Source organism: Zootermopsis nevadensis, unplaced genomic scaffold (assembly GCF_977971745.1).
Source record: "Zootermopsis nevadensis isolate Lab colony 2312 unplaced genomic scaffold, Znev_1.0 Znev_ptg000024l, whole genome shotgun sequence".
Taxonomy (NCBI): Eukaryota; Metazoa; Arthropoda; class Insecta; order Blattodea; family Termopsidae; genus Zootermopsis; species Zootermopsis nevadensis.
This window is the reverse complement of record NW_028259156.1, coordinates 509,913-536,202: the sequence shown is the minus strand read 5'-3', so window position 1 is coordinate 536,202 and position 26,290 is coordinate 509,913. Positions and strand designations below refer to the sequence as shown.

Here is a 26,290-nt window from a genome sequence, read left to right as displayed (position 1 = left end):
TCATTTTCTGAGTAATTAGAGAGTAGGAATAAGATGAAGGAAACTGTACACCGAGAAGCTTCGTCACTTGATAAGCTTAGATTGGCAAAATCATCAAACATGAGATGGGGAAAATCTGTAGCTCTATTGCGCGAGACCAGAAATGCGTACAAAGTTCTGATCGAGAACCCGAAGTAGAATGAGAGAACAGAAGACCATAAAAGACGAATGGATCATAGAAAACGGAGGTGATTTATTGTTCGTTTTGTCCTTTATATCGTGTAATTAAGCGCCGCTGTCGGTTGCCTCACAAGCTACGTCGTCATAATTTTAATGTAATGTTTCCAGCTTTTCCTCGGGAGCTCTTGAATATCTGCCGAACGGCTTCCGCACCAAATGACCCACAGCTAAATGTGTTGCTGTGTGTTAACATTGTTTCACAAGCCCTCAACCCAGCATTGACACCGGAGACACACGTTGGGGAGTAGAGGGAGGGGAGAACACGTCATCAGAGATTACTCAGCTTTTCCTTGTACACTCTCGACCGTAGAAACTGCGCGTCTTTTCACTTCCTGTGGTTCTTACGATACATTGCATGAAATATGAATGTTATTTTCTGCAAATACCACACTGATCACGCTTTGCCATCTCTTTCGGAATGTTCCGGCTTGAATGTTAACATGTTAGATAATTGATTTGCCGTGTTGCGTAAAATAAGGAGACGGTCTTTTATATTCTTCGAGTGTCTGTAATTGTAATGGAGGTCTGCTTATTATTTACCATCGAATGCGGTTTTCTTAAAAATTACAGTTCATTCCGCCGTCATTGAGTCAGTAACGAACACGTGCTTATTCAGACGGTGCAGGGATTCAGCTTTGCTCGCCGTGGTCTTAAGCTTTCAGGCTGGGAGATGTCAGATACGACCGATGGCGGAAATGACGCCATTTTGGAAGTGCAACGCCTCAGAAACTACGAAGAGTTTGCATACATCAACGATAGTCTTCAATGTTCAATTATGAGGACGCAATTGTTTCGGGAATTCAGTAGTTCTTTAATAAATTTGGTAGAGCAATTACTCGTTCTGTGGAGCAACACAATTCTCTGGCAGGGCACTGCATTCCCACCTTAGCAATACTTAACATAACCTAATTCCGCTCTGCGTACGATCCCAACTCCTGTCTTTGATTCGCAGTAGGTCTTGTGAAAGTACGCAAGTTTCCGAAGCCGTGGATGGTAATTTCCATGTACGACAGTGGCGTTTTCTGCGGCAAACCACAACATGACAGTTTGTTCAAAAAAAGTATCATCACAGTTTGCGAAGTTTTTTCCCCTTTGCCTTCGCACCGCCGCGTTCCCGTATCCCCATTAGACTAATGCATTGCGAACTTCGCTCAACGCTGATTCATAAAAGCGCCCCTATCGAGAATCGTATCGCTTCCATTGGACGACGAGCGTTTCCTGCAGAAGAACGAGTTTCATTTCTCGCGCGTGGGTTTCGCCTTGGACCACAGCAGATGCGCATTCATTGTCGCGTTGCATCCGGCGCTCACTTGTCCCAGAGATAAATTCGCTCTCGGACCAGAGACGATAAGACCGGCTGGCGTTCATGTGTTTTCTGTTCTACAGGCGAGGCTACGCGTGTGTGTGTGTGAGCAATGTTTGAAACTAAATGAAACTCGAAAGCGTTTCGTGAAACTGGAACGCTTCTGTCGGCCGTGCATAATGGAAGGCCCTTCCTGTCAGGACTTCTATCACCGCACAACTCTTTATGATAAGAAATTTTACGAACTAATAATAGACGAAAAAAGTAAATCTAAAAATTTGTTAAAGAAAAAATACTGAGAAACGTGTTCATGTGTGTTTATGAGAGAAATGTAGCAGCGATTGTAATAAGGGAGCATGGAATATAAGCACACTTTCAGCAGGTATTGACTCCATAACAAAGGATGGGTGTGGTTCCTGGTGGAACCAGCCTTCTGCCCAGCACAGGGCATGAAGCAGGATTATTTGAAACATTTTTGAAGTGGTATGCGTTAGATGACATCTAATGAGATAAGCAACATCTGTGAAGGACTGATAGCAAGGGAGTATGAAGACGGCCAAACGCTTTGATAACCTACCATGGTTCGTACCTCTGTCGGGACCAAATACGCAGAGCTGCTCGTCATATCTGATGACGTCACAATTCTTGTCTTTACTAGTAGTTTGGCCAAGACGATGCCGTGGATGTCGGATTAGATCCAACGTTAGTGCAGTGGATGATCCAATTCGCTTCAGGACACTCGAAGTTCGTATTCAATATTTGCACTGCTTACAGGAAATTAGGAGGACACTCCACTTCTCGCCTCATAATTATTCCATCACCTGCTTCCGCTCGCTTCCCACAAACCCCCGCGGCCCTCCATTAATCTGATCTGACCTCACTGACCACACTTCAGCAATTCAATATCCAAGGTCAGTGGAAAAGGTGAAGAATGAAATAAATGTAGGGAAATGTGTTTTGATTTTTATGAAGTCGCTTGGCAGGACCATTTTTGTTTTGGACACAGAAATAAATAAATAAATGTTATTGTGTTCAGACACTTGATGATAAAAGGGAATATCAGGTTTCTGTGCTGCTCCGCGGTATGGATTTTCGCTTCAAAACATCAGCACGGGATCGAGGAAATAGAACAGATGAAGCCATTTTAATCTCTTCCGAGCAAACTTCATAATCATAGAGCAATGCTACATCACACACACCGCGTTTTTAAGACGTGCTTACTGAACTACGTCAGTGGTTATTTTGTCGCCTTATCTATCAACTGGAGCTCCTGTTCCTACTTACGTTGCATTGAATCACAATGTATTTATTTATATGCATGCGCCATTGACAAAGTTAAAAAATGTCGTGATTTCAAGCAAACAGCTCGCAGGAATAAGATGTCAAGAAACTTGGTAAAGAAAATTCATTAGGCCTAACACGTAAACGTGTCGGTCTACAGTTTCTAACAAATTTCTGCGAAGTTTCAGGAGAAAATAAACTACTTATAACTTGGTTTCCGGCCGGGCGCTAAAAAGTGCTAAGTGCGGTCGTGGGTCTTCAGTTGTTTGGAATCCCTCAACACAGTCAGAAGAGTAAAACCCAGAGATTTGTTGTAAGAAATGGCGCCTTACCCCATGAACATTTAAGCCACCTAAAAATATTGAGTTATTAACATTAGATTCTACACCGATGAGGCAATATTATGCTTAAGAAATAATTAAGCCGATCGTATTATGAATGGCAGAGGTCTTAAATGTCTTGTTGAGAGACTGAATTCAATTTCCTCACAGAACTTCAAAGAACTGAGACAAGGACATTTGCCAAATGGAATTTGAGTTAAGTTAATGTGTCATGTATATAAAGACGATTTAAATTATTGAAAGGCGCGCTTCATTTAGACGTAGGTTAACAGTTTACATGTTTATATAAATTCGAGTAGTCTTAAATGTGGACGGCGTCGCCTTGTATTAGCTTATGTGGAGGTCCACACACGCAACAGAAGACTGAGTTTCGTGAATTGTGCTAAATATCTCAGCGTTATGACAGCATTTTAGTGTTTAAGATTAGAACACCTAGACATGGTTTTATGGAACTAGTTTGTACATAAATAGTCAAGATTGCTGTTTTGAAGAAAATATTATACTTCCTTATGAAGTAATTCGCGTTAGATTATAAACCCTAACTACAATTAACGTATCTGAATTTACTATCGACCATGAAAGTACAGAAATTGAATAGCTTACAGGATGAAACAAAAATATTTAAACACGAAACAAATTTGATAAATAATTTCTCCTTCGTTCAGGTGAATAACTTAAACAAAGTACGAAATTAACAGTTGGAACCTGCTCAGAGGTTAAAGGTCGCTTAACGCTTACTCATTTATGTAGTAGCGCTATTGCTCATGCAGAAGAATTTAACAGTGTAAATGCTGTTAATTATGCTCAACTGGTTTGTGTGAACGCCTTCAAACAAATTTACATTCCGCGATAAACACTAACCTCACACAGTCACTTCCAAATATTAACAATATTTCCACAATGGAAACTATTAAAAAAAACACTTTTCTCGCTCGTTGCTTGCCGAATGGCTGCTTCCTGCAACAACGCTTTAAGACAGACTCGAATGTGGTAAAACGGAAGTGAACGATGTCCGATCGCAGTTGTTTTTTTTATTTGTTTTTTTTTCAGACACAAAGGCCGCTGTGCACCCCAAAAGGTGCCCCGTTCGCTCCCAGTCTCCGCTACCTTACAGAATGAAATATGGGACACGCGATATCATCTGGGGTTTGACTTTTCACGGCGATTTCGTGTTCATTGTACCACGAAGTCTTCTGGCTGTACAACAGCGTTTCGGAGTTACACGTTGTCAACCCTACAGTTGGAGGCAGTGTGTCCGTTTCAAAAATACACGACAAAACAACCTAGCAGATTTGCACGTCTTCGGTTACCTCGCCACGTCGCCAGCGAGTGTCGGGACGGGTCCTGACACTCAGTTCCGACGTGTAGTTGCAAATTGGCTTTCCATTTTTCCCCTCCCGTCGCTTCAAATAAAAAAAGTAAATCTCTAAGTGAAGTTCAGTTTTCAACTTGTGCTGTGAATGTAAATGCGTGAAACTTTTAATTCTAAATGTCAGACTCTCAACTACAGAAACCTAGCCCCATATACGGACAGACTTTCATATTCCACGGACGTCCGTAAATGACAGCCTTCACTGTGTTCGGATAAACACTGTGCCCAGTCCTCGAAATTCCGCCTGGAAACCGAATCACATTTTAACGCACAGCCTGGAACAGGTTTCCTGAATTCAGGTCGTAATGAATTAATAACTGAGATTCTCTTCATTATGAAGCTAATGAGCAGTGTACACGCGCGTAATTGTGACGTCAGAGGCTGAATGCCACGTGTCCTCTGAATTCATATTGGTTATGTCTGTCGTGTTTCTATAAAGCAATTCGCTATTCGCCTCTAGCAGCCTTGCCGTGTTTCCAGTTACAACTTGGGATTATAGTCGTGACCTCTTGTGAGTGCACTTTCAGAATCAACGGTCTTAGAATTCACATGTTACGGATTATTAATTCAGACTTTCGCGCCTTTTCTATAAAACGCAATCAACGTATTCTTTATGGGTTCGATGGGGCTACCGCGTTATCCCGTGTTCATCAAATTTAATTTCGTATATTTATAAAGACTTATCGGGTCGTTTAAAATGTCGTCTGTATCGGGAAGATTTAAGGACTGTTTTGGATAAAACCATTTTCTTAATGTAATGCCACCTCATTAGTTTACCTTGTCCGATGTTCCTATTGTAATAGTTCTTATTAAAAGAGTCCAGTTTTTCTCAGAGTTTCGGGGGGGGGGGGGCAGTGTAAATTTTGATTTAAATGACATTTACCGCTGAGTTTGTATGTGGTCTTCTGGGTTATGACGCTAGTTTCATTAGCACCTTTGCCCTCAAGATGCGCTGTAGGTAAGTGACGGATATCTTTTTTGACTTCATTACCGTGCGGATTCTCCACTACAGGCGGACGTCTTTTGTTCACGATTTTTTCCCAGACTCCCTCGCGTTTAAAACCACGGCCGGATGGACAGAGTCGGGGCCCGGAGCAGCCGCATCACATGGTTCGACGCATTTTAATCTCCAGAACGGAAATTAGTGCTCGCATCTCAGATGCTTAGCGCCAACGAAAGCGGAATCTTTGATGAGCTCAGCGCTAAGTGAGCGCTTGCGAACCGCGCAAGACACGCAGCCAAGTTTGATGTCGCCTCCAGTACGCGACTTAAGGCGCTCTTTTCCGAACTGTCCAGTATTTAATGTTCATGAACGAAGCTCTGATGGCCAAATAAGATATTCAAATGTTCATTGCATCTTCGTCTTGAGTTGCGCTTTGTGCAGAAGACGATCGATCCGGAATGCCATTCAGTCATCGTTATAAACGTCAAAGAACACTCGTACTTCTGACACGAACCAAGAGCGACATATTTTAGTTTCGTTAATTGTAATTATAATTTGGTAGCAGTTTAAACAATTCTATAAGTGTCCGAACGTGAGTCAGGAAACAAATATTCGTTGTCTTCAGAACACACGCGTTTTCATCGTCATTCGGGAAATTCTCTTATCTCGCCCGGACAGACTGAGCTGCAAACGCGGCGATACGTTCTACGCCTTGAAGACAGTGGTACAGGTCCTCTTGTCCAGAAGCTCGCCAATAGATGGAGTTAATGATCAACGCCACGCTCTGCACCTCTGCGAAACAGCCTTCCGCAGGTCCAGGCCCTCGAACTCTTCTGGAATGGAGAACCGCTAAAAATGTTTTATCTGTGAAGAGTTTTAATTGTTTGAAGCGGTGATTAATGTAATTATTTACTCTAAATTACGGACACGGTAGTTCAATTGTCACCAGGCTGCAAACAAGCTTTCATTGTCAGAAAACATCTCTTCGTGTGCTCCACTTCTAGAAGCATCCGTACATTTAATATGCGATTTTCTAAAGCTCAGAACATCACGTAACCGAGTAGGCCCGTTTTCCAATTAACACACCAAAGTTTGATAACGTAACTTATCCAAAAGTTTATTACGAGGAAACTCGTAAATTTAACAAATTATTTAGCTTAATTTATGAGATCAGGTGGTCTAATCTGTTTTGCATGGCCTGTCCTTGCCAGATATGTTTTAAACAATACGGCAGATGTCTCAAATGAAATTAACATTTTCTGAGTTCAATGCACAGTCAACGGTGACCACAGTTTTTATTCTGTGAGTTTTCAGCCTAACCTAAACTCCCCCACATTCGTCTTGAGGAAAGACACCACAGGAAAGATGCATCGCCATTGTAGTTATTGTCGTGAGATATTCGATTTCAGTCTCTGACTTGATATACGAAACATGGGATTGTGACCCCACATTAGGCACTCGCTGGCCTTAAGATGAAGCCTTATCGTAACGCGAATCGCGCATCTACAAACGCCTCGAAACACACCAATTACGCAACACTACATTTCGATATGCTGAATGAAATATCATTTCCATTGTCTTCTGGCACTCTTTGAATTTATGATATAAAATAAAGTCACACACAACTGATGAATAGTTCGTGTGATGTAATAATGACGTCATCATACATCGCCTAGAAACGTGGCAAAATGGCGTCGTACCTACCCACCTCGCCACTTTGAACATCCGTCACTCTTCTGTTATGGCTACAGTAAATTAAGAAGTTTTAGCATCCACTGTCTTAAAATGGCACAAACTTCGTATTAAATTTTATGAAATTCCGATCAGCTGTTTCCGAGTTACGTATTTCGCAAAACTGCTGATAACGTTTTGGGTAACCCTTTCGAACATTCCTGTGACGCCTAACCTTTGTGTAGGGAGGATTTGGCTGTGTTTTTGTCAGCTGTTTCTATATTCTGCTTTTATGCAACTTCGTATATTCAGAGAAGTGAATGACAAGCTTTGTTCTAAGACGGTTCTGCGTTCCCTTTGTCGTGTGCGAAGATTAGATTTCCCATGCACGCACTCAATACGCGTTCCTTTGGCCCTTTTGATCGCAAGGTCACTCCCAGAAGATGTATGAATGGCAGACAATAGCTGTCTGAACACTGAAATGAAAGTATGAAGTTTAGAAGGGAGGAGTTTGAAAGAGGAGAAGGCAGTTTTATTCAGGAGCGAAATGTGTGAGGTCCTTTGAGTGTACGCCACAGAAACACCTTTCCGAAATACAAATTCTCGTGTCTTCTGTAGTGGCGAGCACTGGATTACGAAAAGCGAGCTTTGTCTGTGTTCAGCAAGGACTTGGCATGCAAAATATGGCGTCCTACCGAATGCAAGTAAGTCGTTTAAAATTGGACTAACTCTAGGTCGCTTAAAGATTGATTTGACAATAATCTTTGGGCGTTGTGTGTGTTCTCATTTAGCCCCCCCCCCCCCCCCCCGATGTAACATGTGTCGGGGAATGGGTTTCGTTACTTTTCAGGGGTTTGACAAAAACGTCTCATGCATCTCTCGTCTTCTCTGTGCGTGCTGTATGTCCTGTCCATCATATCATTTTCGGCGTGAACGCCACAATACATTCCGTCCAGATTATAAAGCACCTCACTGTGGAACATTCTACGTCTCTCCGGTGAGTGGGATTTGAGGTTTTCACGGCGGTCTCCTGGCTTTCTACTATTTCCTTCTATCCACCTCCTCGGCCCTTATAATGGCCGAACACTTGGACCTCTCTCTCGCTCTGTAATGTCCTTGCCTCTCCTGCTAGCGACTCAGCTCAGAGATTGGAAATAACCCGTGAGTCCCACCACAGAAACATTTCTACGGTCTTCGTCAGGTGTTTGTTTCTGATTTTCTTAAAACGTATTTTAAAGGAGCAGGTTGTGTGCTTACGTTGGATTAATCTGGCTTTGGTCGGAGTCGAATGGTCCATGTGAACAACAAGATTGTACCTTTCGGTTATATGAAAGGCGAAGAAATGATTTCCCATTCAGCGACTGTCAACTCTCTCTTGCATACATTTGCTTCGAATGAAGTTAGAAAGGTGTGCTAGCTTCTTTTATATTATATTCTCACCTCAGCTTTCACCTTTAGGTTATGAAAATTCGGCCTTATATTCCGTCTGTTGCTGAAGCCCCCAAATAGAAATAAGACAAAGTACGAACTCAAATAACGAGTAACTGAGTTTTAATTAGAGTTTGGGCAAGGATAAAGAAACTGAGATTTCAAACTTTTAACCCATCCGAGAGGAAAAGTTATTGTTATGGCGTCGTTGTAATAAGCTTTCACTTTTGACGTCACGAATTCTTTCATGCGTTATGCAGAGTTGGTGAGCTGCATGTTATTCATCTTTCGATTTGTGTTTGCTTCAGGGCGTTCTTTACTGTTGCCTTCAGACAGCAACAATTTTTCGTCTGTCAGTGAGATCGACTGTGGGCAGTCGCATTTCAAACTTTCAGAACGCGAACCCGAGGGTGGATCCACGCATTCTGTGCGTCAGTGACAATTATAAATAGGCCACGATTTTAAGGGGTTAGGGAGGGAAGTGGGTTTCTTACGTCTATTAGTGTCAAAAAAATTTGCAACCTGCTTTCTCCGACTGGTCTATAATGTTTCTTCCGGGAGATGTAGTGATGCATTTTGTAATTTATTAATTACGTCGAAACTTTTACTTTTCCTGTACCTTCGACGCATTAATCTTTTAGACTGTTAAGCTTTTCAAAGCAGTGGCGGCCCCTCTCAATTGCTCTGTGAACTCACATTTGGGTCTTTCTTTCAAAATGCTGTAGCAAGTTTGTGTCGACAGAGATATTTTATCCATTTATTCGGCTGTAATACCGGAAATAGATCTTTATAATTGACCAACATCGTCTTCAAACTATTTACGTACTCACATTTATTATAACTTCAAAGTTTCGCATCTTCGCAAACAGAAGTCTTTTCATTCATTTTAAAAAACGCGTCTCAGATGTAAGTAAATTATAGGCGTAATAATGAAATAGAAGACAAGGCTGAAAGTGTGTCGATTTGTGGAGCCTGTCGCCCTGATTGGAACAGCCTTTCGCCATTAAAATGAGTGGAGCGACGGGTTGCATAACCGACGACAGCCGGGGGCTGTCATACAGACCAGTCAATTATAGTGTACTCCACCGCCGATAATTATGGAGCGTCCTCTATTGTGACGGTGGCGCCTCGGGCGTGAAGTAATCACGTAACAGCTGAACGGCGCGGCGCGGGCCTGCTCATGGTTTAACCTCGTCTGGGTGTCCGAGCATTGAAATCTGTGATCACGTTCTGAAAATGTACTGTGCGGATCTACTCGATGACCGTGACATTTTTTTTATTTCAACACACTCCGTGCTACGAACGGATTTTATCTCCTCCTCACTTACGTTTTATGTCCCGTCACACTTTATTTTGTGACACTGACGGTCGAAAGGAGGCTTCCGCACTGTCGCAAGATTTAAAATAATGGAAGTTTTTACGCAAATGAATTCATTAACAAAAATTAATATTCTGACAGAGGATGTCGTAAACCATGTGATAAAATTTCAGTTGATGGTTTACGAGAGGTGATTTTGCAAGTGGTTCGGGGAGGGGGGATTAGGGAAATGTGCATGAACATTTAAGAAGTGGATTATCGTGGTTGAAGCCTGAAGAAGATTTCTTCGTGTGTTTTCTGAAATGCTTTAAGATGACGGTCGCCCTCGGTGCGCTAGTGTTTAGCTTTCTCCGCACTGGGCCCAAGGTTCGCGGGTTCTAAGGGTTATAAAAGTACGTAGCAAAACTTCCTTCGGAGGCGAAGTAAAGCCGGCCGTCCGATGTCGTAGATTTACGGCATGTAAAAGAACCTTACGAGCATCAACGAGATGTTTCGTAGGCAAAATTCATCGGCCATTTCTCACCCAAGTCTCTCCTGATTCTCTGTTATTGATGGCCGAGACAAAAGAAACTTATTTATATCTACAGTGAATGTACGTTCAGACGACAGAGAGACAGTAATTGATCAAAAACTGTTCTCAAAAGTACGTGCGCTCCATCGGAATACAAGTTTCGAGTCTTGTCTGTATTCATTTCAGGTCATGTGCATATGAAATGCGTTTTGTCGTGCTCAGCAGAGTTGAAGGGACGCTTGCCGTTGCGTACGTTACCTGCAATCTGTCCTTTGGTGGCTTGCATCCCTGCGACGGAGCGCTAACTACCAGATGTTCGGCTGTTTTACGTCTCCCTGTGGCGTACTTGAGTAATACGCCGGAGATTAAACTAGGGGAACACTGACCGTGCTATAATTATTGAACATGGATGTAGGGGGGGGGGGAGACTGAGCGTGCCCCAGAGACACCAAGACAGAATGTAACAAAATTACAGCGATCTCCTTCAACGACTTCAAGCCGGCAAGCGGGACGCATCCCTTGGCGACATTCAACCTTCGCTTCCATTTTTTTAGCGGCGATAAGAGCTCTCACTTTGAACTCTTCCTACTTTCCTCGCCAGAAGAGGGAACGCGTTCGTCGCCCCTGTAATTAAACCCGTGCTTTAAGAGATAGACTGTTTGAGAGACTCGACTCTCCCAATGCCGAAGTGCCACTGAGGAACGCGATAACGAGCAAGTAGGCGAGTCGTTTCAACTGGACTCGTTGCACTGTCATCACAGCCATATTAAACCTGAATAAGAATATTCTCCCTGATGATGGAGGCAACAAGGACCTCCGAAACGTCAGACTACACGGCGCTACAACCCAGAAGACAGCCATCTTCGGACTCGCCGCCTTGAAAACCTCTAAACCGGCAGAGGATAACTCAGCTCAGGTTCTATACCATCAGATGGTGGAATCACCAGTGAATGAGTCGGAAGGGGCGTGAGAAGAAGTGGTCGTGAGAAGAAGTGGTCGTGGCCAACTTTAAAGAATTGTTATGAAGGAATTTGCCTGGAAGGACTGAGGAAAACCGTGGGCGGCTTTCTGCTATAACCTAGGGCCTCCGGAATACGAAGGCAAAGTTTGCCTCTCAGGTGACGCATCGTTCTGTAGGGTAAATCTTGAAATGGGTTGGAGCAATTGAAATGGAGAGGAATTTGTGTGTTATAAGCAACTCCGCGGAGTAGAGTTAGTTCTGTGAAGCTGACAGTCATTGACCTCGCCAGTAAATTCTCCTGTTTCCAAAGCTGATTTCAGGAAAGGCAAGGACTTTCTAGTAATTATGGACGACATCGGTGTTTAGAACAAAGTCCACGGTATCCTAGATTGAGATTCCACACGCTCTGTGTTGTAAAATGTCTGAACAATGAACAGTCTTGTATTTCTGTTGGGACGGAGAGAAATTTTGGTAGGACATTTTACTTTTTGCCGTTGTTCACACTGGTTAGTTTGCTGATGCTCAGTTGCAAGGATGACGTGGCGCGGAGCAGTGGTTTGCAAGGAGACTTCCTTAGTGCGTAGCTGCTGGCGATTAACGGTGGGATTCTTGGTCACAACGGATTCCGTTCGTTCACTGTCCGCTGCTTTGGGGGTGTGCAATTTCTTTGCTTTGAACCCACGGGGTGAGTATTATTTGTTCAGCTGCAACAATTATTTTGTTTCTCGTAATGCATCAAGGCCCCATCTTGTTTAATACTTTCCTTGATGATGTCAGTACTTAACCTTATTATCCAGACTTCATTATTGCGTTATGCTTATTTAAATGTTTTCGTGTTATGGAACCAGCAGGAGATAGTAACTTCAACAATCCAGCATATTTTATGTGAGATCTTGTGTCTCGGTTCTACGTCCTTAAAATCATTTATTTTATTTACTAGTTAAAAGTGAAATTTATATTTATTCTCCTCGATTTTATAAGCCCGACAACTGTGTTAACCTAACCTAAAACAAGTTCACATAAATAATATTTGAAGACTGAGCTCAAACCCCAACGTAAACACAACATATCATTTTGGTTAACGCTGTTTAGGGAAATAATCTCTATTTTTTTCTAAAACTCATTTAAACTCCCGTAAATAAGCTCTCAGTGAAAAAGGCAGAGTTTATAAAAGTCGATGCTCGTGGTGCAGAAGTTGCATTTAACGGCGAAACAGCGGATTGTGTATTCGTCGAACAGTTTGCTTGACTGTCAATAAACAGCTTAGTAGTCTCTCATGTTGCCTAAAGTTAGAGTATATCTCCCTCACCTGGCGCTCATGTGGGGTCAAATATCCTGACTCTGTGACTTCATGGTAACATTGGCAACGCAGTCTGTTGTTTCAATGTTCATTAAGAATCCACGCTACATGTTTCGACCCTAGTTGGTCATCTTCAGATGGTTGTTTGTAAGTGTTCGAACCTAATAGTTGTGCTTGGTAATTCGTACGTACATTTTCTATTTTAAATTTTGTATTTCCGTTTCCAGGGTTAGACACTGCGTTGGTTTAATTTAGTGAACATTTAAAATTCATAGGTTCATGGGCCCTTTGCCTTGTTGCCCGTCTCCGAAGAAATTTTGGCCACCCCTGCGTTGGTAAGTTACGTTTGTGAAATGTCACGTCGCTTCTACGCGAAGTCGTCATTTGGACAATAAATCTCGTGATATTCCACGTTAATGGAGAATTGTAATAATTTCCGTATTCGGGTGAATTACGTAGCAAACTTACGCGTCACTTACGATCTGTTTTGTGTCGCCGTGCGTTTTCTCGAGACCAAACAACGATTTTCAGAACTCACGTGGGCAGCGGCCTAGCAACGAGAGTCGCCCCTGAGCCAGTGTCACGGATCAGGCAGGAGGAAAAAACACTGTTACACGATGTGTACCTGCTTGTAATTTCGCTTCTGTACCACAGGACGTGATTATTGTGTTAGAGTAAATCTAATTACCGCTCGCAGGTCACATATAACCAGCGCATGAACCTGCTTTGCAGATGTAAAATGAACGAGAATAACGAGACTTCTGTCCCGTGTTACCAGCTCAGGAATGGGTGACGCATGCGCGGGATGACAAGGGATGATGTTAAGTCCGCAACGCTTGGCGTGTTTCAGTTAAAATTTTTGCCAGTAGATTTTGCAATGTTTTATGTTAAGTCATCGTCACAAACATTAATTCATAGAACCTTGTATACAGATAGCCTATATTCAGTTGCTTTGCAGTTTAAAACGTATTCCTTCATAAACTCGCTTGTAAAACTGAATTATCGCGAAATTTCTTAATTAGGAAAAAGGCGAGAAGTGGAGTGTTTTTTTCATTATAAGGCGTTAAAATACTTTCTAGTATGAAAGATAAATTTTTGAAATTCATTAATTTTTTAATGACTGCTAACATCAATTACTTCTGGTACGCGCGGTGAAGTGCGGGCGTCTTATGTAGTGATTAAAATCAGCCGTTTACTGCGTAGAGGAGGGTGAACACCCCCTGCGCGTCAGTTTAACAACCCTCGTTTGTATCAAAGAAATTGCTGATATTTTTATTAGAAGCTCCGCCCTGGAGCCAGCCAGGACATAAAATCCGCGATATAAAGACGGCTCAGGTACTTGCTCTGGTTAACGACGCACTTTGTACTTGGGAGTGACCAGTTTTCGTTGCTGATAGCGAGTTATGATGTGTAGCCCTGCGCTCAGCTCTTAAACCTGTGGGATTTTATCCGCATTAGTCCCGAAACTAGGTCACGGTTTAAATATCTGGACGCGACGCTAGCAAATAATTTTTTTACGTTTATGAAGGAATAAAAACAGATGAATTCGGTTCATAATCCCGCGTCGTCCCATCTCATGTCTAAGCATCTAAAGTTCGCTTGCAGTCAGTGAACAACGAAGGAAGTTGAAGGCATTTGAACGTCATAGACGGACGGGAACTGCTTTATTAAAGTTACTTTTCACCAAATATTTAGGATCATTGCGTGGCTGTGCATGCAGCACGCAAGAAACAGAAGCGAGGTGAATGGACGGAAGAGATCTGAGAGTTTTGTATCAATTGATTCGGTTACTTTGGGTTAGTGTGTGGATTGTATTGGCGTGGCTCAGAGTTTGGCCACAAAACTATGAAATGTGCTTTTTTATTTGTAGTGTTCTGTGTGACGACAGGTCCATATGAACAGGATCCTTCCATCCTTTTCTCGGACTGGGACCTGTTCATATACGTTCTTGGCAGATGATCCAGAAGTGGTTTGCCATTGCCTTCTTCTGTGTGTGAATGGGATGCCACGGAGGAAAACTCCGTGTTGCCTAGACCACGGTCTTGCCCAACACAAGTTATAAATTTGAACCCGAGACCCCAGGATTACAAGGCCAGCGTTCTAACCGCTAGACCACCTCATCTTATTATTATTTAGTGTTCTGTCTGACGACAGGTCCATATGAACAGGATCCTTCCATCCTTTTCTCGGACTGGGACCTGTTCATATACGTTCTTGGCAGATGATCCAGAAGTGGTTTACCATTGCCTTCTTCTGTGTGTGAATGGAGTAATTGTTGGGATGCCACGGAGAAACCGGGGAAGCCCCCGGAGGAAAACTCCGTGATGCCTAGACCACGGCCTTGCCCAACACAAGTTATAAATTCGAACCCGAGACCCCAGGATTACAAGGCCAGCGTTCTAACCGCTAGACCACCATGGCCATCATTTATTTATTTAGTGTTCTGTCTGACAAAGGTACATATGAACAGGATCCTTCCATCCTTTTCTCTTCTCGGACTGGGACCTGTTCATATACGTTCTTGGCAGATGATCCAGAAGTGGTTTACCATTGCCTTCTTCTGCGTGAGTGTGAGTGGAGTAATTGTTGGGATGTCACGGAGAAACCGGGAAGCCCCCGGAGGAAAACTCCGTGTTGCCTAGACCACGGCCTTGCCCAACACAAGTTATAAATTCGGGCACTGTGAATTATGAACAGGTTCCTCAATCTGGCGACCTTATTCAACAGCTGGACCTTCTGTTATTGATCGAACATCGTAGTCGCTTTACGTCGTGTTTAAACCAAGGATCCACAGTTCCTAAACTTCTGTCGTGGATTTGTTAGCGCGCACTTTCTCGTGATGTCGCTGTGATCTGCACATTTCTCTTCATTGCGTACGTTCAACTTTGTAAGGCAATACGAAGCAGTTGGTTCTCTTCTGGTTTGTAGGTTCGTAAATATGTATTATTCACACCCGGAGCTGGAATTTGTCACTTTTATTACGCCTTTTAACATGGGCTGTCTCAGAGTCGGTGCCCTTGGTAGAGACTAAAAACAAATCCATTTGGAAATATTCTACTCGTACTTTTTGAATAGTTTTCGCTGCAATCCGTACTGTTCCCGTGTTCTTGAAGTTAACTTTCGAATCGAGTTTTGTTTGTTAGCTCACTGACTCTGACATTGTGATCGTCTCCTTTCGCAGTGTCTGTCTTTCCTTGTTCATTCTCTCTTGTTACTACGAAAATAATTCGTCTTATCTTTATGCATCGTTCAGTTGGTTAGTACGTGTTATGGGACACGGGGACTTATTACTGCCTCCACACCCATTTTATTTCAAACACATTTTAATATTATCCTTCAGTCTACGCTCATTCTTCCGAGTAAAGGATTTACACGTTAAAGCTTAAATTTTATTTTAAAAAATCTGTTCCTACCTCGAGTAACCTAACTTACTAGAACATTAAGGGACCTTAGGCACCTCACTTTACCAGACAATGAACTCATTGCTCAGAAAACTAAAATTGATTCAAACCACAAACTTAAATATCGATTTTTTTGGGGCCCGGTTTGTCGTAGCCATTGTAAGTTACTGGTAACATAAAGGGGCAACGTGAAAAGGTACAGTAGGCCGCGTGTTCCCCTCCATCATGTATGTATTACATCTCCGAAAGATTAAAAAATACAGATTGGGGTGATTGTTTGCCTAGGGCTCCAGAGGCCCTTACACCGGCCCTGCGTTCAGTTTTAAACAAAGTTCCTCGCTAGCATCGAACACAGCTTGTCTCTTTTGCTGAAGACGTCCGATTTATATCCAACAGAACTTGTTTCATAAAAGGCGGTACATTTAAAATCGACTTAAAAACTATTTAATTAAGGGCGATGAAGGGTTTGTCGGATAGATTGGCCGTCGAACGTTTATCGTCCAAGTTTTAACCTACATTTATGTAATATTATTTAATTCTGTTAGCTATAGTTATCACTTTATTTGGTTTCGTGTGAGTAATTAATAAGGATTTGTTAGAGGAGAATTTCTGTGTACACTTGTTTACAGTGGTAATATATTGGTATTTTTGGGCGACTGTCGTGATGTTTCAGTAACGGGTCGCCGTTAAACACCAGGCCTCCCGCGAGTCTCTAAGTAAGGGGACTTATCCGGGGTCTTAAAGTGTTGAGAACACGGAGTTTGTCAGACACGCGGAGACGTAGCCAGGGGATATACGGTTTACGATTGTAGTTAAAGTTTAAATGTTTATCCTTTTCGAAGGGAAAACGAGAGTGTTATGAAACTTAAGTATCTTTCGTTTAAAGCGACACAGTCTTGTTTCAGTCGCACATTTCTGAGCGTCTAAGACAAGGGAGGATCTACTCTTGCTTTGCCGACGGCTTCTGTTTCGCGTCGAAGGGCAAAGGACGCTGACAGGATGTGACTGAGACCCGTCGCCTAGTGACAGTGACTGACTGAATATTGGCGTCGCGCGCTAAGCAAATTCCCGCGATAACAGGTCCCAGATTTGAGTAATTTATGGGAACGTGACGAGAAAAATGTTATCGCTCGTCGTGAGAATCTTGCAGCATTTTCTGGGAATAAATGAGTCAGGGAACCGACGAGGCTAGAACATGAACCAACGTAAAATTTCTTTTCGTGAACGGAAACGTTTTATCGCCCGAAACTCAGAACAAAAGTTTTCTAGAAAACTAGTCTTCGGCATTTGTGTTTTATCTATTTATCCAACTGCCCGTTGTAAGGAACGGGAACTCAGAACGCAAGGGTGAAGACGAACGGAACTGCGGGGTTAGTGACTTTAGAAGAAATGACGTAGGCACTTGCAGTTGGGCATTGGTTCGGCGTGATTAAACTGAAACTTAAGAGACATTACGTCTTCTGAGGTGTCCATTATTGCTGTTAGGTCCCAATAAAATTGGAATATGTCGGCAGATGCCGGTAGACTACGCGTTATCTAATTTCATGAGACTCCGTTCAGCAGTTATCGAATTTTTATTTACGAAGAAGACTGACAGACAGAAACGACAAAGCTGGACGAGAAACGATGTATACCTATCGATATCCTCCGTTGTTAGGCGACTCCGGTCTTTTGTTTAAATATTTAACTTTCACGTAACCTTCTGCATAAGAACCGTGGAGTGTTATTGGGCCTCGTATAATTCAGTCAGCGGCCTGTCCTCTAGGACAAGGAGGAGACAACACGCAGTACGCACAAAGAACATGAAGTTCTGCATCTTTGGGGACGTGCCCTGTCCTCTGTTCCTCTAACCCTGAATTACCAGCGCCACCAACATTAACCCCCTCGCTCTGTCACTTACCTGAATTTGTTAGTTAAATTTTGTTAGTTTTCGTCTGGTTAGTCTGTCCGTCCGACCAAGCGTAAATGTGCATGTCCAAATATAAGTTGACACCCGTGTTACGTAATGTCCATGTTCTTACGTGGCAGTGGTTCAGGCGATGGCCGGCCGGGGGAACCCAGAGGATTTCGAACCGGGGATATTTTACGACAGAAGCCCAGCTTCATATCCCGTCCTCGTCAACATGAAATCTTTCAGTACGTAAGTGGACAGCGACTGGCGAGCAGAGTACAGTTCTGGTACATGTCAGACACGCGCGAGGCATTGCCCAACATGGTAATTTAAATTCACCTTGCGCGAAACAATCGGTAGTGGTCTTAAGACATGAAGTAATGGAATCTAATCATTATTTCATTTTTCTATAAAATGTGTTCTTTTCAGCGGTCATATGAAGTGATCCAAACGATTAATGTTCCCGGCTGTGCGTCCTAGTGGATCGAACAGGGACTGCATTCAAAATGCCCCGGGCAACTTCCCGACGTCCAAATTTGTGCTCACCTCCCTGCCCTCGACATGTTGAACACATTTCAACACTTGGTGAAGTGTCAGATTGATAGGAAGTCGTTTCTTGTCCGCTGTGGCATCGCTCTTTAGCCTCGTTTTATGGAGCCAGTCTGATGCTGTGTCAACGGACAGACAGACAGACAGACCAGCACTGCTCGCGTCCGGACGCGACAGTAGTCTGCACGCCCCCATGTCCAAGCACATTCCTATCTGTGTTGGCGACAATTAATGGCGTCCGATAACATAACGTCTTGCCGCCTCTGTCTGCATTTAGGGGTCCGAACTTTGTCCTTCTCAGTAGAAGAATTTCACTTGTCTGACACCGAGTGTGTTGACAGGGCTCTTAAATTACACGAGGGTTTTTCTACTACCACAGTCGTCTTTTGTGATCTGTTCCATTTCAGCCGTGCGCTTCTGACTTACGTGAAATTTATTTAATCGGCGCTCCATGTTAACCAGCTCATTTGTCACCAATTTATCACCATTTTAATCAGACGTTCGCCCACCAGAAGCTGATCAATAGTGGCAACATCTGAGGTTCAGTGACCTCCCTTTTAATTTCTGAAGACAGATCACTGCTACCAAAGTAACACTAGTGCACCAAATTCCCTCATATTAGCTGTGAAATTTCAGATTTTCTTACGTTTCCGTGTAGTTCTGTGTCCGAAGATGAGCAGACATTATTAAGACCAATTAATTTCTCGTGCAAAGCAAGCTTTTTCGTTAAGCCGATAACACGGCTGGTAGCCCGAGAAGAATTCTTTGTACAGCAAAGCAAGGATTCGAAGAATGCGCTTGGAGGGTTCTTGCGTGTTAACGTTACCACCCACTAACGCGTTGTGAAGGGAAGTTCTGAGCAATTTTTGCTTTTGTGTCGTTAATTCAGACGTCCTTTTATACTTGTAAGGGGGTAGTTCCTTACTTTGCAGAAATTAGTGTTACAAGAATCGATATACGTGATTATTTAGGATGTATTGTGTATGGGGCGATTTCGCGCTTGTGCGAGATGGAATTTTCACAGATCAAAGTTTCGGGTGATCAAAGGCACGAACACGGAAGCCTTTAAAGCCATTTTGCCTCCTCAGTAAACATTGTTCGTTTCCATGGCGATGTACCAAGACAAGATAGTCTCTTTAAATGAAAACCAGCGTCGAAAGTCGAACGTGGTCAACAGAATAGGATAAACATTGCACTGCTTTGAGCGTAGTGTCTTCTCGGTTCCTGTGCATTTATCTCCGAAAGATGCCACACGCCATCTTCATTTTGGGCGTCAAAGTGTGAAGTCCTGCGTCTGTAAGAACAATCTGTCTCAGCTTAAGTTGGCTTTGGTACGCTAATGTCTTAGCACTTTCTTTACTCTGATGTACACTAAATGCGCTAACCCCCGCTCGTCTGTTTTTCTGATCTCGTAGTTGTTCTGACATGTTGACATTTCAGATTGACGTAATTTAGTTGGAATATCACGTGACCTGTACATTTACGGTTTTGGAGTACAAATATTTCCAATGCCGGGGGCTGATCACAATTTTAAGGCAGTTACACCAACACAACTTAATGAAAAGTCTTGTCATTCTGAATAGTGATACAGATTAAAGTTAGTCTATTTTGTTTTGTCTCTAAATAGATTATAAATGAGGCTTATTTTTTTCAGTTTGTCGTCTTGTTAAGGTCTTTACGACGCTGTATCAACTACAAAGAGCTTAGTGAGATAATTGACTATTTTTACTGATTTGAAAGGCATTTGGGGGGGGGAGCAATATTATGGCACCTTCAGGGAAAACTCATGTAGGATAGGCATCCACACGACCAAGCCCCCGAACAGCGTTCCTCCCGATCAGGCTCGTGGCAGTTTCAGGCAAATCTGTGTTATTCACAGCATCTGAGCGTTTGTAATTCCTAATTGTGACCTGTTAATTAACAGATGTTGTACATGCCTCCGTCAGCCGAAATTAATTTGAGTAATTTTATAATTAAAGAGGAATTACCTCAGAATCACGTCGAATTCGGGCTTTGGTATTAGCGTTGTTCAGCGGTCGGGATCTGCTATCAGTGTATTTGCCAGCTACGCAGTTATCTATGTACCAGATTAAACGTTGCTGAAATGCATTGGGTTATGTGCGTTCTCGTATGTTTTAGGATGAATAATTTTTGAGGAAGTTGCCATAGATCAGACAGGCTCTGTAAACAAATTAGACTCCAGGGTATTTTAATTTGACCACTGACAGCACCTGCCTAGTACCAGGTGCTGTGCGCATGCGCAAAAACCGTGTATTCCGTCCGTTCCGTGTTTATTGTAGTCATACACCACTCTTGCATGTGCGTGCGCCCTTGCGGATACATCTCACCGGAAACTGCAAGGATCTCGCTACTTTAAAGCCACAATGATCGTAGAAATTTATGTAAAAAAAATAAATTCAGTGGTTAAATAATGCAGGGGGGGGTGTATGAAGAAATCACGTGGGATTTTCGACTGAAAAGAAGCACGTTTAGCAGAAATCGAATTATAATACCTTCCGTTGATACGCACGTCTGTACAAAAGCGAGAGAGGAACACGTGGGTTTGTCAGAAAAATCAGGGCGATTACTTCGAATACGAAGGGATGAAAATGCGTAGTAATTAGCCTGGTGCACGAGGAAATCATAATCTTTGAGGGCGAAGGCAAAGGACATCTTGGGTAAGCGATTTGGACGTCCGTGCAGACATAAAGAGGTGTTCACTGTTTTTAATAGGATCAAGATTGCGTTACAGGTCTGCAGGTTTCGTTAGAGAATGTTACAGAACCAACACTAACACGTCATGCCATGTCCTTACAGATCCCTGCAACATCCCATACATTATCTAGCGGCAGAATGTAGGTGAAACAAGAGTTGTTGGTGAAGCATTTCTGCTGTTACTGAAGTTACGTTCAAACAATTAATTATTGTTTTCGCCAACACTTTTCAGTCGCATTACCTCCCGTGGCGCTGTAATGCGATACCACGAAGATGTGAACCGATGATCAAGTGTTTCATTTCCTAAAGCGTTCTTCAAGCTCGGAGTTCTAAGTCAAGTGTCGGTTTAACAAATTTAAGGGTAGTTACAGAGTGGGAAGTGTCTCCGGAGCAGGAGTATCTTCATTCGTAAGAAAACTAGTGAAACGTTCGCTTGTCGTAGCAACACAAAGTTCGCCTTTGCACTGGAACATGTTTTGTCAAAGATGGGAATTGGTGGATCATTATTTTGTATAGAATGTACATAGATTAGTTTCATTGTGAGGTCAGTAAACTAGTGGGGAAATGTTTTGAGGAAGCACGAAAAGGCAGGATGAGTTTTTTAATTCACTGATGTCACAGAGAACGAAGATTCTTTCGTTTCTAACGGACGGACACTTCTTTTCGCAGGTTCTAGTGCTCCGGGTCGCAGCGCAGCAGAACACGACCCTGCTCTCGGAAGAGGGCGACGACGCGGAGTACCTGGACAAACTCGAAATGGAGCTGGAACAGGTAGGCCACGTGCTAATTAAGGCGTGCTTTGCAATTAGGCCTGGGGCGTGTCTCATTATTTTACCAGTTGATCGATGTTTCATTGTCCACGTTTACACTTGCAGAACGGAACATCAGCAAATGTGTCTCATGATACGTGCTTACTTAGATACCAAAATACGCGGTAGTAAACCATAAACTGGGGGGAGACACGGGGACACAACATGAAGAATATACAAACTGCTCTTTACCAAAGGACAATTGCCCCAGGACGGGGAGGAATGAGGTCGAGATTAAATCGTGACGGGTGGATAAGGATGCAAACTATGAAACACGAGCCACGCATGGCTCAGAGCAATGTGCAGTCAAAAGCGAGAAGTGACGAACAAATTCATATTCTCGGGTTGGTCGCCGCTGCCTTAAATGTCTGTAAATATTAGTTGAAGATTTCTGTCTTCTGGGTTGTTGCGCCGTGTAGTCTGGTCGATGTTTACCAACGTTTCAGAGGTCATACTGCCTCCATCATCAGGGTGTTAACGCTACTAAAAATAGCTTCCGTAGGAAGCGCTGGATCACGTGTCAATGTAAAATGCAAAGCGGAAGTGAGGATCGGGGACGATGATGATCCTGTCTTGCCTTTTGCATTTACGAACGCGCGTGTCGCAATAACCCGGTGACGCCATGCTAACCTGGCCACACCGCTTCCTTCCCGCTGAACAGATCCGAGCAGACGCAAAATCTGTGCAGCCTTTTTCACCTTTCGTCTTCGGCTCTTTCCTTCTGTCTTGTCGTCCATTTTCTTTTCTGAATCATCATGTTCTCTCACCTCCTTTCGTCGCCTTCGTGTGTCAGACTTTCTCAACTAACTCCATCGCCACTTTGCGTGGTTTTATTCACATTGGTTACCCCCCACTCCTTTATTCACCCGATCACGTCCTCCCTCCCCTCGTGCCAAATCCTTCAAATAGCTTTCTTATCGCCCCCCACAATTCGTCGTACCGAAATGACGGAATATCCCAGGTAGACGATGTTAATACGCGAAGATCCACTGACAACGAGGACTGCGATTACTGAGCCCGCAGGAGACTGACACCTCGCGATATCACGGGACGAGTGAAGATATCAGAAAGGAGTTCGTACTGAACAATGCTACAGCAAAGCCTTCTCAGAGCTGGGGACACGTCCCTCTGGGAACTTAATATTGTATGCGTTTAATGTGGATACGGGAATACGGCCGTGTAGAATTACAACAAATATACGAATACAAATTCACGTAAAATTTCTGTAATTGTATTTACGGCAACGTTTGAAAATTAAGCATTAATTAAAGTATCAACGGAAAGCCACGCCTACTGCTTCTGCGCATATACTACCGCGCACCGTATCTAGAATATTAATTTATTTAGAATCTTTTATTTTCTCATCTGATATCACAACTTTACAAATTTTCTTTGCTTCGTTATCATTTATGTTTCGAGTACGCCATGTCGTCCAAGGACACTAAAGTAATATCAAAATGTCGGAAAACAATAAGACACTGTCTAATTCGGGGGGGGGGGGGGGGAAGGGTTAGAAAAGACGCTAAGGCTAAGGAGTTTTCTGCTTTTTAAACAGTAGTGGCATATTTTTAGTGTGATCCTACAACGTGTTTGGCTGACCGCGTATAATCGAATTTATCGCGTTCGGTACGTATTTGTCCGCTTTTCTTTCCACACGTATCATCGAGGGTTTGCTGAAAAGATGAAATTCTACACCGCAGAAGTAGATGGCGGGAGAATGTTGAACTAACGGAAAGTTTTCAGTTACGTTTCTTGAAGAAAACTTGAGGAAAAACATAGACGCACGGAACAGATCCCTAGAGTGAACGTCAGTTTGGTGGTTAAATTTTAGTCACCCCTTGAAATGGTAAACTGATGGTCATTGCATAGTAATTTCTTGTTTTAACCGGAAGAAACGAGGGATTAATTGTGGCTTTATTTGGCGTTGACTGTACCTCCACCGTAACAAGAAATTTAAGGATTCTTACCCCGAAGTTAGGTTGCGCTGTGGTGGTTCAGGTAAAATAAATTGATCTTAATTATCCCTCTCGGGAAAGTTTGCAATTAAAACCATAAATTTTAGGTTTTATTTGAAAACAGTGGCGGCAACTTACGTGCTTTAAGTTTCTCGAACTTACATCACGTTCAGTCACGCACAGCACGTGTGATCTTCGTCAGATAGATCATTGACTTCCACGGTTAAATGAACCTACATAAAATAAGCCCTTTTATTCGAAAATTATAATATTCGTAATTTGTGTTCACTTACTCTTTCCTGGTGCTCGTAACCAACAGTTCTGTACATGAACGTGATATTGCGAATAGCTTATGTCAGTTGCGAAGTCTTTATGATTCTTTTTCCTGTTTATATTGATCTTTATCTTGTTGATCTAGATCCATAATACTATTCCCTCGGCTCTTCCTCGCCTTGTCCTTCCCCGAAGTCAAAACTAGGACTTTCTTCGCTGCTGGCCCAGGTATCCGGGAGCTGCCTCAAGGAATGTGTGATGGACTCTCAAGGAGAGAGATCCCTTGCCATTATGCTGTGACGCCAGGCAGACGTCTCCACTTTATCCGATCGCTTTTCCGATATGACGCCAGTTCGCATGAAAGTCAAATTTGGTACACTGCGGTGAATCAGTCCCGTGACAGGTCACACCCGGGATTCCGTCCCCACTTGAAGCATTCGAACTCTTCTCTTGGCATTTTCCCGGTTACCGGCCGCTCTGATCGAAGTTGCCGCGAGTTTCTCAAGTCTAAGACATTTTACCTTGAAATAGCCCACCGTATATCGCGAACTGAAATTGGGGGGGAGGGGGGGGGGTCATCGCCTGAGACGCAGTGGTCTTTGGCGCGACACTTTCCGCTCGTCAGCAACCACTGCCGACGTTGATAATGCTTGCCCGCTTTATATCCATGCTGCTTATGCAAAGGGATGATTTCGATAATAACTTCATATAATATAATAAATATAATAGGTTAATCCACGTTTGTTGTGTTTTCGATTCAGAGCAGCATCGAGTAGTTATATAGAAAAGGTTTGCCCTTATAAAGGTGGTTTACTGTTATTTTTTAATATTATTGCGAACGCCCGATCGATCTGTATGTAAGCGTGGTCTCAGGTTTTATACTTCCCAGTACATAAAAATAATATATAATTTTACATTTGTTTGTAATCTATCACAGCGATTATTTTAACTTAGCGGCACAGACATGCATCTGATTTGCCTACCTATGGACTGAGTCCGTGGAACACTTTCTTGAGAAGCAAATAGTAGCTTGGAGGGGGGGATAAGAAACTAGATCTCCGAATGGTTCCTTTCTTTTAGGTTTTCCGATTTAAATTAGTATGCATCGCTGGAAACCCCCCCCCCCTCCCTCTGTTCATTACCAGCCTCTGGGATGCTGGGACGACCCGTTCTTCAAGTGCCCGAGCACTGCGGGTCCCAACTTTTCGTTGGCTCGATCTATAGACATTCGGTAGGACTCCTTGGACGAGGGATCGGCTCGTCGCAAGGCCTCTACTTGTACACAGGACAACGCGGACAAACATCCATGGCTTGAGTGGGATTCGAACCCACGGTCCCAGCGACCAAGCGGCACAAGGCCCACGCCTCATAAGCTCGAATATACTCGCCGCTTTGTTCCCTCAGGCTCTCAGATTGTGTTCTGGCCTTGCACGAGAGGCCACATTTCTTAGCTACACAGATCAGTCGCAACCATGCATGCACTCACTTTTTTTTTCTTTTGGAGTCAGCAACGGGAAGACAAGATGGCGGCACGCGTCCTGCTGTTACGAGTGTGCTGTGTTTTCGACGTTTCGGAGATTCTCTGTCTTGAATATGGAGAGATCAAGGATCTTTAAAACATCGTCAGTGCGTCTCATGTGTGCTGGACGACACCACAAGCAAAAGCGGTGATATTTCAGGTTCTCACGGATGTTAGTATGCGTCGTGTGAAGCCGTAGATACACTTCATCTTTGAGGAGAAACATAGTCTCACATAACTTACACGATGATTAAACTTTTGACAGATAATCGTTTTAAAGACTGGAATTATCCAAACAGTTATGTACCTCTATTAAGAATATCCTGGCGTTGTCTACGACTTTCGACCTACGTTTGACCCAGTCGCTTCGTGAGAAAAGTGTGTTACGGACTACGCTAAACCAGTGTTAATGAAGTTATTTGCCCCAGATGGTTTTATTAATCTTTAGAACAGATTTTCTGTTGCCGACATAACTTCGTTGGATGAATAAAATATAATGCGCACTGCTTGCGGGGGTGGTTCGTGTTTCG

General features: G+C 43.1%; 1 protein-coding gene across 6 annotated transcripts in view; it reads left to right on the top strand.

Annotated features, from left to right (window-relative positions):
* The first annotated feature begins 11,886 nt into the window (after positions 1 to 11,886).
* nolo (ADAMTS-like no long nerve cord) overlaps positions 11,887 to 26,290 on the top strand; it is a 94,268-nt gene continuing 79,864 nt past the window's right edge. For all 6 annotated transcript variants that reach the window (XM_087355461.1, XM_087355460.1, XM_087355458.1 and 3 more), the window contains exons 1-2: positions 11,887 to 12,033; positions 21,874 to 21,975. In XM_087355461.1, coding sequence (XP_087211587.1) covers positions 21,961 to 21,975 — 15 coding nt within the window. In that variant the 5' untranslated portion in view covers positions 11,887 to 12,033; positions 21,874 to 21,960. The remainder of the gene's footprint in view (positions 12,034 to 21,873; positions 21,976 to 26,290) is intronic.